General features: G+C 41.7%; 1 protein-coding gene across 1 annotated transcript in view; it reads left to right on the top strand.

Moving 5' to 3' along the window:
• The window catches only part of LOC115364984 (transmembrane protein 132C), a 359,390-nt gene that overhangs the window by 127,732 nt on the left and 215,276 nt on the right, over positions 1-16,382 (top strand). Inside the window, exons 5-6 of the mRNA XM_030059694.1 lie at positions 12,010-12,419; positions 14,029-14,606. Of these exons, the coding sequence (XP_029915554.1) occupies positions 12,010-12,419; positions 14,029-14,606 (988 nt within the window). The remainder of the gene's footprint in view (positions 1-12,009; positions 12,420-14,028; positions 14,607-16,382) is intronic.

The following is a 16,382-nucleotide window of genomic DNA, read 5'->3' on the forward strand; positions in this document are numbered from 1 at the left end:
CGCACCATATTTTTCCTGTAGCAGTTGTAGAGGCTGATGAATTCCACAATAACCACCACCAGTTAGCCACTCTCTCAAAAAAAGATTTTTACAGAGGATGAATAGATCTCTAGCCAGTCTTCTCTAGTCTTCTCTGCACAAGAGCAGACAAGAACATTTGCCACTGTGTTGTGACAACGACCAGACAGCCGCTACTGCAGAAGCAGAAGAAGCATGCAAAGACTATTACAAGCCCTTTTAAATGGTGGGGGCCCATCCACAGGTGTCGTAATCAAAAAATTGTCCAATACTTCGCTCTAACACACACACACACACACACACACATACACACAGAGAGAGAGGGAGAGAGAGAGAGAGAGAGAGAGAGAGAGAGAGAGAGAGAGAGAGAGAGAGATGGCATGTAAATTTTGTACTTCCTGCATGCATGCCTCTCTGTTTCGGTCTGTGCTGCTTAGCCTCCTCTCTCTCTCTCTCTCTCTCTCTCTCTCTCTCTCTCTCTCTCTCTCTTTCTCTCTCTCTCAGTAGGATGGTGGCCATTTTAAATTGGTTTTTCACACTTCCCTGACCAGGGCATCCACTGCCAAACACACACTCACAGAGAGAGAAGATGGCCACAGCATTCTCACAAAATGTAGACTGAAGGTGTGCAGTGACCCCCTCCCCCCCTCCACCACCACCCCAATCCTCTCACCCACTCTCACTCTCTCTCTCAAACACACACACACACACATCCACAGCCACACAATTCACATCCATAATTCCCAGTCCTCCCTCCACCCCGTCTTCCCGTTCTTGTTCCAGCTGTGGTCAGGGTCAGGGCTCCCTCTGCAGTCTCCACTGGCGCTCTCCAGGGTGCTGAAGTGCTCAGTGCTCAGACAGGTCAGGTCTACCAGGTTGGAAAACCTCATGCGAAGAACATCTATTCCCAGTAGTATTCAAGTGATGAAGTGTTTTTGTAGGCAAACCTGGAGGTTATTTCAACTACAGTTTCCCTCAGTAGATTTCCAGTGCATTTTTTTTTTTATCACGGGGTTTTAGAGAATTTCAGAAAATAAGCTCTTTCGCAGACTGTAGAATATGATCTCTACACGTTTTCTTCAATGCAGTAATCCTCATAAATGAATTCGCAGTTTTTGAAATTTATCTTTGAGATACATGCACAATCAATATAGTCATAAAGCTAGGCTAAAGCGAACTACAACGGTTGGTGGCGCTCTGCTTTACCGTCACGTCACTACCAGCTCCCTTGGCATGTCCCCCATAGTGGCTACTCCTCCTACATTGAACCAGCTATCTTTCTCTCAAATACAAAAAAAAAAAAAAAAAAAAAAAAATCCATAAAAATGCTATGGAATAGTTTGATTGAAGTGCTAACAAACATGAGGTAACAGCAGCGCACCTGGAACAGAGCAAAGCAAGGATGAAAATTAACTTTCTTTACGTAATGACATGAAGGCTGATCATCCCAGCCACTGTTGAAGCTTCAGTTTTAGCAACTTAATATTTTTTAAAGCGCATAACTGCTTAAAATTTGGTGGTTGAGCTATTAACAGATGCAATTTATATCTTACAAGAAAACATCAAATTCTTGCAGGCTCATTGTAACCACAGAATTTATTTTCTGCATAAAATGCAAACCCTTTGGGGTAATAAATAAATAAATAAATAGATAAATAAATAAATAAATAGATAAATAAATAAAAAAATAAAAACATTGGAATTCTGGACAGGGCCCATGGATCAAAAATGCTATCTCACTTGTTTCAGGACTACAGAGAATATTGGGCCTCTTGTCAAGGAGTTGTGTGTTTAATCGTCTGCTTCCAGATGCTGATCTCAGAGCCTTGAACGAGCTGAGACGTCGTCCTCGGATTCAGCTGCTCATTGTTATCAGTCCCTAGTTTTTGTATTTTCTGGTGCTGTCAGTCCAAATCCACAGACTTTCTGTTAGAGTTAGTCTGCCCTGTTGCAATTCAAACTGCAGTTCCTCCTTCTCTCAATCTTTCTATCAATCATTTCTATCTCTATCTTCTTCCTCCTCAAGGAGAGAGATAGAGAGTGAGATGGAGGGACAGAAAAATAGAGATATGTTAAGAATATTTGGAGATGGTGGATATTGGAGAGTCGAATGAGAGCAGGGGGAGGAGAGAAAGGGAGACAGAAAGAGAAATGGGATAAAAGGCAGAGTCGGAGAGGAGGAGAATACGAAATGAACAATATCTATCTTTCCAGCTGTCTATCTATCATATGTGAATTTTAAAATGCTGTGCACTGTCCTATATTGTTTCAGGTTTTTGGGAGATGAGCCAGTTGCTCTACTTAGTCAGGAGAACATTGACACCGAAATCATCCATGAGGAACCAGTAAATCCCTCACTGTGGTGCTCCATGCCAACTCCCTAGCATTCATGCAATTTAGCAATAGTAGGTGACTAGCATTATTCTGATAGTGACAAAATGAGAATTTGTAGCAGTTGTAAAGCTAAATGGTAAGTAATTTAAAATAATATGTGGTCTTAAACTCATGAAGGACTTTTCCCACCCAACCAGCCCCCTGTTCAAACTCAAGAACCCAAAAATGTCACCTTGGAAAGTGTCCTGGCAGGATGTGACAGCATCATAGTCTCAAAAATGGGAACCAAGCATCTTGCAGAGTGGCAGTTTACTTAGTTTGCTCTTTTTTTCCCCATCTGTTTTCTGGTAAAAATGAATGATCGACATTAAATACTTCAATTAAAAATCTTTGCAGTTGCCACCTGTTCCTCTTTTTTTGCTCATGTTCTTGTACCTTGTGATGGAAACATCAAATTCTCTCCATCCATCCCTATTCTCCCCAGAGTGAATCACAGTCTCCAGCCACAAGCCGTGCTTTCCAAGCCTGGTGCGCCCACAACATTTCACTGAAACAGAGGCAAAACGACCAATTTTATACGCCGAGAGGCATCACTCGCTTCTCTTTCTGATGCTCACTGCAGGTTTCGCTGCAAACTACTGGCTGCTAATAATTTTTATTTTTTCACGCCGCCCCTCATTAAGCTTGCTTGCACTGCACTGACTTAGCAACAGGTGTTGGGCTGCAGAACCAGTAGATTTAGGATCATCACCAGTCTGTCTGCTCTCTGTATTTGTGACCGTCACAACACATCTAACCGATAGTGTAGCTAATTGGTTGTATCCACAAGGCACTTTTACTATCATAATTGTATTTTATTGCATCTGAACTTATATTTTAATCTGTATTTTACACGACTGAATTCTAAATGAGTCTTATGTTTGTCTTGTGCTTAATTTATGGACGTATGTTTCTTCGTACGTATGTATATTCCTAATAACTGTAACGTTAAAGTGGAAATGTAAGTATTAAAACACCCAAAATGAGTAAATGTTATTTATGAGTGGCTATAAAGCAATTCCCACAAAAACAACTTTTTATAACTACCAGGTTAATCTTTACTCTGCTGTGGATTATGCTTGTCTACTACCACTTACTATTAATGCAATGTTTTTCAAACTTTTTCATGTACTGGGCCCCCTAGGTGGCTTTAATTAAACTGTGGACACTTTATTTGATTTGAAGTGATTTTGCTGTGGGCACCCTGATATGAGAAGATAATTTGCTTTGTATCAGGTATTGCAGTACGTAATTTAGATGTACCTGAACACTGACAAATAGATTGGTTTGTAGCTTTGCTGTAGCAGCATTTTTTTTTATGAATTAAATTACAGCGAATTTAAACTCTTCCTCTTTTGACTCGGGACCCCCTGGAAGCCCCTCAATGACCCCTGAATGTCCCTGGCCCTCATTTTTGAAAATTACTGAAATAACAAACTGTATGCTAAAGTGTTAGCATGGAGCATCTGAGCAAATGATCTGTCAGGGACAAAACGATGGACTTTGGTGTTCACATCATGTCGTGGGTTATTTGAGCCGTGGTCAGATTTCCCCAAATTTTGCATTGCTTTGATGATGACACCAGGAAAAATGAAAGTGGGAGAAAAAGGGTAAGAGAGGATTAAACAGACAGTGAGACAAGAGGTAAAGAGAAAGACGGAGGCCATAGAGCCATAGAGCAAGGCAGATATACACACACACAGAGAGAGAAAGAGAGGAATGGAGAGAAGTGGAGAGAAAGAGAGAGCCCACAAAAATAAACTCTGCATGTCTGTGATGAATTCTCAGCTCAGAAATAGAAACTCCATCTCCCTCTCTCTCCATCCTTTCTCATGCTGTTATCTCTCCTCCTCGCCACTCTTTTCTTTCTAATCTCTCTCCATCTCCATCTCTCTCTCTCTCTCTCTCTCTCTCTCTCTCTCTCTCTCTGTCACCCTCTTTCTCTTTCTGTCAGATATTGTGCCATCTGTGTGATCAATGAAATTCATTCTTTTCAGGAAATTCTCCCATTATGGATTTTTCCCTTTGCTGTGTCATTTGTGTGTGTGTGTGTGTGTGTGTGTGTGTGTGTGCGAAGTTGCAAACTTGGGTGCTTTTGTATTTGTCTGTGTATGCACATACAAATCTCTGTATGTGTATGTGTGTGTGTGTGTGGTTGTGTGTGTAATTCCAATAATGATGTCTGTCTGTTTCCAATATCCACACATTTAGAAACGTTTTGCTTTGCCAGATGAAAGCTTTGAATGATACAGAGGCAATCTGCTGGTGTTTTTCACCAAACGCTTGGCACTTCTGAATGCTCTGTGGTGTTTCTGTTGTGTTTCGTTTTGTTTTTAAAGCTAGCATTAGTACCCAGATGTAGCTGTAGCAGAAATATGACTTTTCACTGCCTGTGTAGAGCAGTTTTACCTTCATTTCAGCCGTCAGACTGGTTACCAGCACAGGCTGTTGAATTTTTTTAGGCCAATACTGATTCTAATATCATTTTAAATGAAGCTGCTGTTAGCTGATGTTTTGAACGAATATATTTAATACCCTTCAATTATCTTAAAAAAATGCTATGCTGAAATAGACAAGAAAACTGTTACCAGAGTAAACGTCATTTTAATTAAATGTTGGAAGAAAGAAAGGAAGAAAGAAAGAAAAAAGAAAGAAAGAAAGAAAAAAGAAACAGAAAAGAGTTTCTCTCAAGCAAAATTAAAGGTGCACTATGCAAAACGGAGAGTTGTTTGGAAGACTAAATGGACAAATAATGTATATGTAATTCATCAGCGAGTCAGATCAACACTGAGAACCAGGACTCAAAATTAACATTTATTTATCTTTTTTTTATTTTTCAAAGCCACAAAGTAACCTGAAGCCATGGTCATGCTAAAATCTGATCTTTTAAAATAAGGCAGATATTGACCCAATTTACCAGTTTGTCCGTCTGGGTGTAGAGTGATGTTTGTGTCACAGTGCACTCATTTGTTTTAATGTATGACATCCGCAGAACAAAGCAAAGCGAAGCCTCGGAGCGCTAATGCAGGATTGATGCTTGATGAGTGTGAAAGCAGGGTTAAGTGGCCACCGCTGCAGGGGAACAACAGCTTAAATGTTGCCATAGAAAACACATCAAACCAGGTGAGAGGAGCAGGCATGGAGGACTGAACATGGTGAAGGGTTGCAGGGAGTGAAGAGGAGGGAGAAGTGATCGGTTGATTGTAGCGCCACATTAAAGCTGGACCTACAGTGAACGTTTTTTGAAATCTACTCACACTGCATGTGCAAAATACAAAATAAAATGGCTCGGTGGCTCCTGCACGCTTGGTTTACTTTGTTGCCGAGCTTCAGATCGAAAATGTGGTGTAACTGTGGACTCTCAGCTACGAGATGCCTCAAATTAATTTTTTGGTGTTTTCAAAGGCTGTACTTGACCCAAAACACAGGCGCAGTGAGAAAAAAAGGCCCTGGCTGTGAGAAATCAACTCGTGACACTGCTACAACTGTTCTGGGAGGTTTATGAGGTGTTACCTCTAGTAGTAGACTCATCAAACCAGTGTAAACATTAGGTTATCTATTTTTAACACCAAAACACATCCAAAAATATTTTTTTTCCCTAAGGAATAGCAATGGAAGAAACCAGTCACTTTATCGCCAAACAAGAAAGCCAGACTTTATAAGAATTTACAACTAAGAAACGAATTACTGTGAAGGTGAAAAATAATAGGGACTTGACAACTGTTTCCAAAGTGAAGTTCTGCAGGCTCAACGGGTTTTCTCACCAAAAACTTGAGGCTGGTTCGAGTAAACCTGCTGCTAGTTTCAGAGTGGAAGTCACTTTATCACTTAATTTCACTTTCTGGAAGCAAAAATTCCAGATTTCCCTAAACTCTTTATTAACAAAGTCAGTTTGGTCGGTAAACCCACTTTCTAGAATACACCCCAGGTCCAGTAACAGTTGTGTGTGTGTGTGTGTGTGTGTGTGTGTGTGTGTGTGTGTGTGTCAGTGAGTGTCTGGACTTCCATTCACTTTGCCTTGGCCAGGATGATACATAAGTGTGTGTATGAGTGGGTGTGTCTGTCTGTAATTAAATATAAAGAGCTGACTCAATATTTAACCAGCACACTATCAAGCAACACTGATAACATTACCACCTCTTCTCTCTCTCTCCACCTCTTCTCTCTCTCTGTCTCTCTCTTTCTCTCTCTCTCTCTCTATTTGGCTCTCTCTCTCTTTGTCTCTATTTGGCTCTGCTTCTCTCGGTCTCTCCTTCCTTTCTCACTTTCTTCCTTTCCTACACGCTCCACTGTGTTTTGATTATTGGCTCTGTGTGTGTGTGTGTGTGTGTGTGTGTGGATGTGTGTGTGTGTGTGGTTGGAAAGAAAACAGGATGGGCATTTTGGGGGGAAGAAGGATCACAGATGGGCCTTGTCAACTCTCTGTACATCTGGCTTAATCCTTGTCCAATATTCGTCACACACACACACACACACACACACACACACACACACACACACACACACACACACACACACACACACACACATGCTGGCTCTCTTTCTTTCACACACACACTTATTCTTACATGCACGCACGTACACACACACATACATGCACACACATAGACCCACTCATGCATTCATGATTCCGCACACAGAAAATTAGAAACACACACACATGCGCGGTCCAGCAGGACGCAGCGGGTAGCGACTCCTGTTGTGGTCGGTGGTTGCCAAGGTAACGGTGCCAGGATAGCCGGAGCGCGCCAGGTTTAATGGCAGCCAATGGCGTACCGGAATGCTACAATGCCAGATTTCAAAGGCTCAATCCTGAATTGCAGTGTGACGCTCCCCCTCAAGCCGTGATTGGTCCGTTTCTGCCTTTTATGTCTGAAATTTGCATCTGTAACAACCTCATATCTCCACGGAGAAACCCTGAATGCCTTAAGAACCGAGGAAGACTGGTGGATCTTCCTCGTAAAAGCCCTTGTCATTTCTGGCCGCTCTACGCACATTTGACCTTTCAGGCGTCCTGCTGATACTGTTATTTGGAAAATTTACTTTAGTTGCAACAGCAAAATTAGTGCCGTTTAAGTACCTCTTCAAATTCTCTGGTCCCATCGTTGCACAACTTAATTTAAATTCTGCAAGAAACCCCCAAAGTTTCCAAAGATACCTGCTTAATTACAGGGGAGAGGATGCACAATATATCTAGATTATGATCCTCAAAAGCATAACTATTATAAAAGCAATGGCCTTGAGATGACTCATAACCTTTGTTCGCTGGCTTTACTTTCATAACGGCAGCACTCGTGTTGGAGTGGGCGTAAATGGCTGCAGATAGTGGACATCGCGTTGTGGGAAAAAAAGGTTATTCATTTTGAGGTAACTAACAGTGCAAGCGACCAAGGCGTCCAAGGTTCAGAGCCACAACATTATGACATGAGATGGAAGAGCACGCCTTTGACCCAACAAAGGTCTTGTACGATGGAAATTGGATAGAAATGTAGATAAGATTTTAAAAGAGGGATATTTCATTCAGATATTTCATAATCTGTTGTTAACGGTTTGACTCGGATGATTTTACGCTTGACTTCAAAGGTCGAGCTCTGCCTTCTTGAAAAAGCTGTGAGTGTGTATGTATGTGTGTGTGTATGTGTGTGTGTCAGCTGTTTGAGGTCCCAGTCTGGGATTGGCACATATGCTTCGTAACGGACTCCTGCGGAAACACACACACACACACACACACATACACACACACTTTCACAGGCCTTTGGACCTCAAGGACACCCATAATGATGAGAGAGGAATGGGTAAACACTGCAGCTTCCTCGACCTAACATGCTGATGTGTTTTGACCACATGACTCAGTCAGTCACCAGCGGACGATTACAAACTGCATCTCAAAATTCACCCTGGCTGCATAGCAACTGAGCTTTTTCTTTTTTTCTTTTTTTTACATGTGAGTCTCAACCTCTGTGACTCATAACCTCACAAAAATGAAGCCATCTCATGCTTCCCTTTGTTCTGCAGGCGTAAATATACGTAATAATGAACTCTGCTGTGAGAAGAATAAACTCTGACCTCAGACTGTGATTCTAATTTTATTCTTCAGGCTACTCAACGTGATCAAAAGGATTGTGAGAAGCCTAGAAGCTGCAATTCTCACTTTTTTTAGGGCTTTCAGCACATACTGTGTGTTACAGTATGATAATGCATTCATGTAGTAGAACCTGACATTTCCGCCTGAGACCTGATTGAAGCTGATGGGTTCAGTTTTGGCTTCATTTATCACTCGCTCGGTTTGGAACAGCGTGCACTATGACTTTTGCTTTATGTATTTATGTATTTTTTATGTTTTTACTTTTTGCAAGTGAAAAGTGACTTTTTCATGTGCATAACAAACAAAATTACCAGACAATTCAGCTGTCATCACATGACAGGCAAGTTATTTTCTTTAAAAAATGTGGCTCAACATTACAGCGCTGCAACAGGTATGGATCAGTATGGACTTTTGTCTCAACTTTTGTTTTGCCACTTTACTGAATTTTCATGAAGTTTCAATATAAAGGTGGTCGTCCCATCATCTGTTCAAATAACTCACTGTGATACCTCGGGGTAAAGATCTGACGACAGACAAGTTTGTGTTAATTTTGTGAAACGTACGCACTCATCTTGTGTAAAATAAAAATGACCCTCCATCCTGCTACCCTGTATTGTCTGTGTGTGTGTGTGTATGATTATGTGTGTACATGCTCCTCTCTTTTCTTTTTGCTTTTCTTTTCCTTTCTCTTTCTCTCTCTCATTCACTCATTGTGTCCATTTTTTACCTTCTTTCTGTTACACACACACACACACACACACACACACACACACACACACACACTATTTGCTCCTCTCTCCGCCTGCCCCTCTGGCTCTAAACTTATCCCTCCATGCTCACACACCACAGCCAAACCGCAGTCTGTTTATTCATGTTGCCTTCAGGTATTGCTTTATTTTCTTCCTATTATTGTTATTATTTTTTGCAAAGTCACCTCAGTGTGACTTGTCCCAGACAGCGCTACACTGTGTCCCACCCTCATTATATTTTCACACTCCGCTACACTAAGACACAAGCGCACACAAGCGTACAGACACGCATGCTTGCCTGCGAACCCACTGCTCTAAATGTGTGTATGTGTGTGTGTGTACAGTATCTGTGTGTTTGTGAGAATAATTGTGTGTGGGACTGTGTTAAAGTTTGCTTGTCCTTGCAGTTTTGTGTGTGTGTGTGTGTGTGTGTGTGTGTGTGTGCGTGTGTGTGTGTGTGCATAAATAGTATGGAGCTTATTTTGTGACATTGTGACTGCAAACAGCACAAGAGCCAAACTTCTTTTTGAGGCATCCTCCGCTTAGCGATACAAGAGGCTCCCAACATCTGCACAGTTTGATTAAAACACAGTGTAAAGGAGCCAAACAGCCTCAGCGCTGTTGTTGGTCCTTGTACTTTGCTCTTCGTGTAGCGAATGCTCATCACCATACAGCAACATAAGCATATGCATTTTAAGATTAGGTATTAAAAATTCTGTGTTTTCCGTTTTTTCCTGAAATCTGTGTTTTACAATTTAAGCACATTTTGGCATCAGAGGGTGTCTAATCATGTGGTGGATGAATGAAATTTCAACAACTCAATAAGAAATTACTCAAAATGTAATGAATATCAATGAATTTATAAGCCAAGTGAAGTGATGAGCCCTGCCTGTGGAAAAAAAAAAAAAAGATAAATGTAATGGTGTGGAAAATCCTAATTTTTTAAAATCGCACCCACGTTTTGACAAATTCCGTGACAGTCGTGACAGAGTTTTACTGTTGATTCTATTTTTGTGATCAAATTCCGCAATTTCAGACGTTGTTCTTCTGCTTCTATTCTTCACCGGGCCTTATTGATACCATGTGTGTCCCACTGAACGATACTGGACGAGAGTATAACTGGGTATAAATGTTAGACTGTGGACATGATGAATACCTCAGTATGAATGGCTGAATGTCCACATAAATCGTATAAGGGAACACCACAAATGTAATCCATGTCAAGAGTTAATATCATTATCATTATTCTATATCAGTGCTAACTAATGCCTTTTCCTCAAATAAAGTGTATTTTAGCAATCCATAAGAACAATAAATCAACAGCTACAGTTTTATTATATAGTCAGAACGGAAGACAATGGAAATATAGTGGTTTATAATGGAATTTTCTGCACCTGTCCCATTGACATCAATGGCACCAAATTTTATCATTCCCTTCTTCTGCATGCATTCCTTGATCTTAAGCTGACTGTGTTAGTGTACGCTAGCCGCAACACCCTGTCATGTTATTAAAATACTGATTTTTTGCAAAACTACTATGGTTGTTTGCAAGCAGTTAATGTTGCTGGAGAATGAACACCAATACTGAGCTAGCCAAGCCACTTTTGTGTAGGTTTCTACCATATTCAGTCCATGTTGGCAAATCCACAATGTCTACAACAATGTGACTATGATGCTGCAGCCAAATCAGCCGGCAGTACTGTCTCCACAGGCTGTTCCAGATATTAGTCTGACCTGTACCAAAATAGTGCCACCATCAGATCATATTACTGCCTAAATTAATAGACTTTCCCAAGTTTTTTAATTGTTGGCAAGTGACCATGTCATAAGCACTCTGAGGTGTCCCAGTGTAGGGAACTAATGGATGAAGCGGAAGCAATATCGGGACACCTTGTCATGTATTATTGCACATCTTAGCATTCATCTCCTACTCTTATTTATAGAGTCCATATCAATGAGCAGGTAGGGGTTCGGTGTCTTGTTCATAGACATTTAAAAGCCACTTGTTGATTGTGAAATATTGGCTGCTGGGAGATTGAGTGGACAGGAGGTTCGAAACTCCCGTCGTGGGACAGTCTTGGCCAATCACACATCTACCCTGCCACCCTGCTCTGAAATGAGATACAGAGCCAAAACCCTGGCAATCCAAAGCTCCAGGCTTCCAGTCTTTCTAAATGAGTAAAAACAGCATGTAAATATATGGGAATTCCCTGCCAAAGAGCAATGTGTCATTTTTGATATATGCCAGTGTAATGCAATTCAAATGGGGACGGAAAAAAATAGAAACTGATGCATTCGTGCAGAGAGTCTGCCCGCTTGTGCGATGTATGTAACAGAGCATATAGACCGCTGAGAGCTGATGTGCTCATGTGCATTAGCATATACACCGTGTGCGTACGTACACCATGTGTCTCGGTGTATGTGTGCATCGGCGAATTGTAATGTATGTGTAAATTTATGTGTGTGAGAAAGCTGAGAAATAGATATTTGTGCGTATATGTGTGTATAATAAAATGCATTTCACAGGTCAGTGGGTCTCTGATTCTCTTACACGTTGCTCACAGTCTTGTCTTTGCTGGATAAAATTAAACTGATATACTGGATTTCAGTTGAGATTATTTTCTAAGTGATACTATATGCATAACACATTTTATTACGTGTCTTTGTAATGTGCTGAATATCTTCTTCTCCCCTCTTCCCATCTCTGTCTCCCTCTCTTCTCATCTTCCCTTCTCTCCTCCCTTTCCCTGTTTCTCTTTTCCTCCTCCTCCTCTCTCTCCTCAGTGTCCGACAGCCGAGCAGGAGCAGGAGGAGGCGGCGCAGGAGGAGGGCCGGACTTTTCACAGGCCCGTTTCTCCTCCTCGCTGCCCACCTACCTCCCTGTCCAGTGTCAGCTAAGTGGCGCTGACTCCGCCTTCTTCCTGCGGGAAGCCAATCAGGAGGTCATGCGGAACGGCAGCCTGTCGTCTCGCACTGAGCCCTTCTTCCTCCACCAGCTGGAGCCCGGCGTTGGTGCCCCGCCCTCCGTCAACTGCAGCTACGGCAACATGAGCGCAGAGCAGCCAATCCCCGTCGAGCTGCTTCAGGGCCCGCCTCCACATCTCCTGCTGACTGCCAATCAGGTGACCATGAACTGGAAGGTCAAAGGTCATGTGGTAATGTCCAAAGTGGGGTCAACACGTCCCTGGATACAGGTACCAGTAGATTTACCTTATTATCACAATGAATAATATCAGCTTTGACTTTCCCAATAAATCTACCCATTTTCTATTTTTGTCTAATCTTCCTATATCTAATGCATATCTTCCTATAATCGTCCTATATCTGTAAAATATTTAAAGAAATATATATAGAATACGTATGACAATTGATAAAATGATGGGTATAAGAGATAATGCAACTGACAGGTACAAAACTAGAATGTATTAAACAGAACAGAATGAATTAAATGAAGTATTAAATACTTTAACACCTATAATACAGGGTTTCTAAAATAACAGCATTTAAGCATATTAGACAAATAAATGAACTTATGTATTTGTATAGCGGGAATATGTCTTTGGAAAAGTAAATAAATAAATAAATAACATTTATACAATATATAACATATGAGAAAAACATGAAAATAGGAAGAAAAACACTCATGTGATCTTACAGCATGCGCACAGGATGTGCAAAATGTGGGACGGCTGCATTAGAAAAGAGGAAATTCCGGCAAGCTGTGCAATCCTCTCAGGATGAAACCCAACCAGAGAGGCAGTAATTAGAAAAGAGAAGGAAGCCTTCGGGATATTTTAAATTTATTCCCAAAAGGAGGTTTTTACAATCAAAGAGTTCCTGTAGTATTTTCTTAATTTTGCATTGCTCTGTTCCCTGTTTCCTTGAAGTCTCATTGAACACAAAACGACCTTTTCACCTTGTTAGCTCATTCAGATCATCATATCAAACACCTACTTGACAAGCGGCGTAAAACAATGACAAAAATGTCCCGACTTTATGTCCCGCCCCAATATCCTGTTCCAGCAGGAAGTCCATCACATTAAGGAAGCAAGGGCACTCTCAAAATGCATTTTCATGATCAGAGGTCATTGGCTGAGCTCTGATCAGATTTAAGCTCCCTGAGCAGACCTCTATGTAGGGTATATAAGGAAGCTTTCGCGAAACTGGTTTATTTGAAGGTAACAAATGGTTTTCTTTTATCACATGACTACATTCATAGTCTGCCTCTGTTTACCTCAGTGAAACTATGTTTGCATTGTCTCTTCATCTATTAGTTTATCATTTTTATGCTTTTAGATGAATTGCTTGCCGACCCTGATAACTGGCACATACCACAACACTTTGATTTTACTGATACATATTTGCCCACAGTGCCGCACGTAATGCTGCAATTTACTCTTTCCTCTTTTTCAGTATGACTTGCCCATTCCTTGCCCACTTTGCATTGGGTGAAATTATGCCAGAATACTTTTTCAGCTCAAATATATTGTCAATTGTCAGGTGTGCAAAAGGCCATAATGTTGTATTACAGGCAGGCTTGGAAGAGGTCATTGTATTATCCATTTTATACATTTTAAATAAATACAGAGTGAGCTATCTATCTCTGTAACTTCCAAATTAAGTTATTCACCTTCTGGTTTATTTCCTTATTTGATTTTGAATGATCAAAACTTCCTTGAAACAAAATGTTTTTAATTCGACCTGTGAACCACCCACGTGTTCTGAAGACAGTAGAAATCACCCATCATCTTATTTTTTGCACGTGCGCAGTGCAAAACTCTAATGTGTTATTATTTCCCGCAGGTACTGTTCTACTTAGCGGGGCGGCGTTGGGATGAGCCTGATCCCCCTCCTCCAGCCCTTCTCCCCTGCATCAGGGCCTTGGCCATCCGCGACCCCAGCGAAGCAGCACCCTCGGTGGGCTGCCGACTCATGGGCACCCCTGGCATCTGCGTTGTCCGCCTGGAACTGCCCCCGGCTTGGTTTACTCCCACACAAGTCAGGAAAAGACCCCCTGAAATAACTTTACCATCAGTGGATGTGTATTACTCAATCGTGCCAGTCGAGGGGGCTGGTCAAGAGTGTCCCCCCATCGTTAACGAACCATGGAGAGGTCAGAGTGCAAATGTCGGGCCTCTCGGAGCCCTGGGTTTGGGGCTTGGAGGACAGTGGAGCCCCCTAGTGGATGGAGGTCTTCAGGACATGCAGAAAGCAGGCTCTGTGGCGCTGGTTATGGGCCCAGTTTTGGCTAAAGGAGAGAAGCTGAGACTGGATGAGAACGTGGAGGTTCTGGTGCCACCCAGCCCGGTTCGGCTCGGCAAGACAGTGGCCTTCGGCATCTACATGAAAACATATTCTAACGTGGAACAGTTTACACTGAGGTGAGACCACAAATAATAAATAATAAATGTGCCCCATCTTATTTTGTATTCTGCTCTCTGTTGGTCTCACTTTCCCTTTCCCTTTTTGCTCCTGGCTTCTCTCTGATCATTTTTCCCACGGGGCGTGCAGTGCTGCTACTGTGGGCCATGTGTGGCAAATTGTGGTCACTCACTCACTAACTCACTCACTCATGGATGACCTGCGAGGCATGTTTTGACAGAGATGTTTTGTGGGAGGCGTATGCATAGAAAGGGTTGATATTGTCTGTGTACAACCAGGAAACGCCAAAGCACCACTTGTCAAAGTTGTATCATAGTTGATAATCTATCCATGTAATTATTATTATTTTTTTTTTTCTGTAGCCTTTTTCAGTTCAACTTAAAATAACAGGCTGACAGCCGCAGGTGCACTGTGGGTCTGGGCGGTTTTTGTGCTTGTTTTTATCATCCTCTCTTCATTCTCTCTCTTTCTTGTTTTTGCCTCCTCACTTTCACCCTCGCTCTCTCATCTCTCAACACCGTTGCCTCCAGAGGTTGATGGCTGTCACCTTTGTGTACTCAGCCTCTTTCAGGAGCCAGCAATGCAAATAACACCTTCATGAATATTCATTATCAATCTAGGAAGGAGAGAGAGAAAAACAGGAAAAAAAGGAGTAGAAAGAGAGGGAAAGATTGACAGAGGAACTGAAGCGTTGGGAAACAGCTAGGGGGAAAGAAAAAAAAAAGTCTGGTATAGATCTTGGTCTCCTCAGCTGTGGATTGATAACCCAAATGGGTCACAGGCCTGGTTTAGGATGTCCACAGCATGATTCCCCACAGAGGTGGCAATATCCTGTCAATGGCCTGTGTCCCAGGGCAGCAGCATTTCTCATTTGGCTCACAGGCTGAAAATAAGTTTATAACCCCTAATCGAGACTAAGCTTGCATATCTGTGCTCCGTCTCTGCCACATCATTTCTCTGACTTTTGGGATTTCAGGGTGACAAATGACAGATTGTGCAGATTTATCATCCTATCCCAAGAACATCCCGGCACACAACACTGTGGCGTGATATAGCATTACCATAACAATGTACATGACTCCTAAGGGGTTTGAAGTATTGAGGAGATTCTAAAGTGAAACTTTGTGCAACTTTGGATAACTTTTTGGGGTATTTTGCTCTTACTTTCACTCAGATAATTGGCACATGTCATCCGACACATCCTAACACCACAATCACATTTAATCTCTTGTGCATTTATCCTGCTGCATGCAGAGTTCTGTGGAAAGTGTATCACTTGTATCCATCTACACAGGGATGATGCAGCAGTAAAGCATTCTTTTATATGAAGTGAATGAACTTCTTTTTGACAGCAGCACATTCGGTGCCTGATCGATGAGCGATTTGGTGCTTCCATGGTGCTTAGCAGGCTGGGTATTTGAACTGCCAGCAGGAATGATACTTGAATCACTGTGTCATATTTTCTGTTCCATGGCCGGTTCCACAGACCAGCTAGTAGACAAACTACTAAGGGCACCTTCACACCTGCTTTGTTTAGTTTAGTTAAAAAAAAAAAAAAAAAAATCTGATGCATTTACCCGTTGGTGTGATTAATTTGGGAAGGTGTGAGAGAACAGCAATCACATTTGGGTTTTGACCAAAAAAAAAAAAAAAACCTTTCGTGCAGGTGGTCCTGGGCCATGTCCACACCAAGCTGGGTAAATCTGAAAATGCTTTTTTAAAATTTCCATTTTAATCTAAAATCCACACAAATCTGTGTTTTCCATTAAGAAAAA

The sequence above is a fragment of the Myripristis murdjan genome, chromosome 9, assembly GCF_902150065.1.
Source record: "Myripristis murdjan chromosome 9, fMyrMur1.1, whole genome shotgun sequence".
Lineage (NCBI taxonomy): Eukaryota > Metazoa > Chordata > Actinopteri > Holocentriformes > Holocentridae > Myripristis > Myripristis murdjan.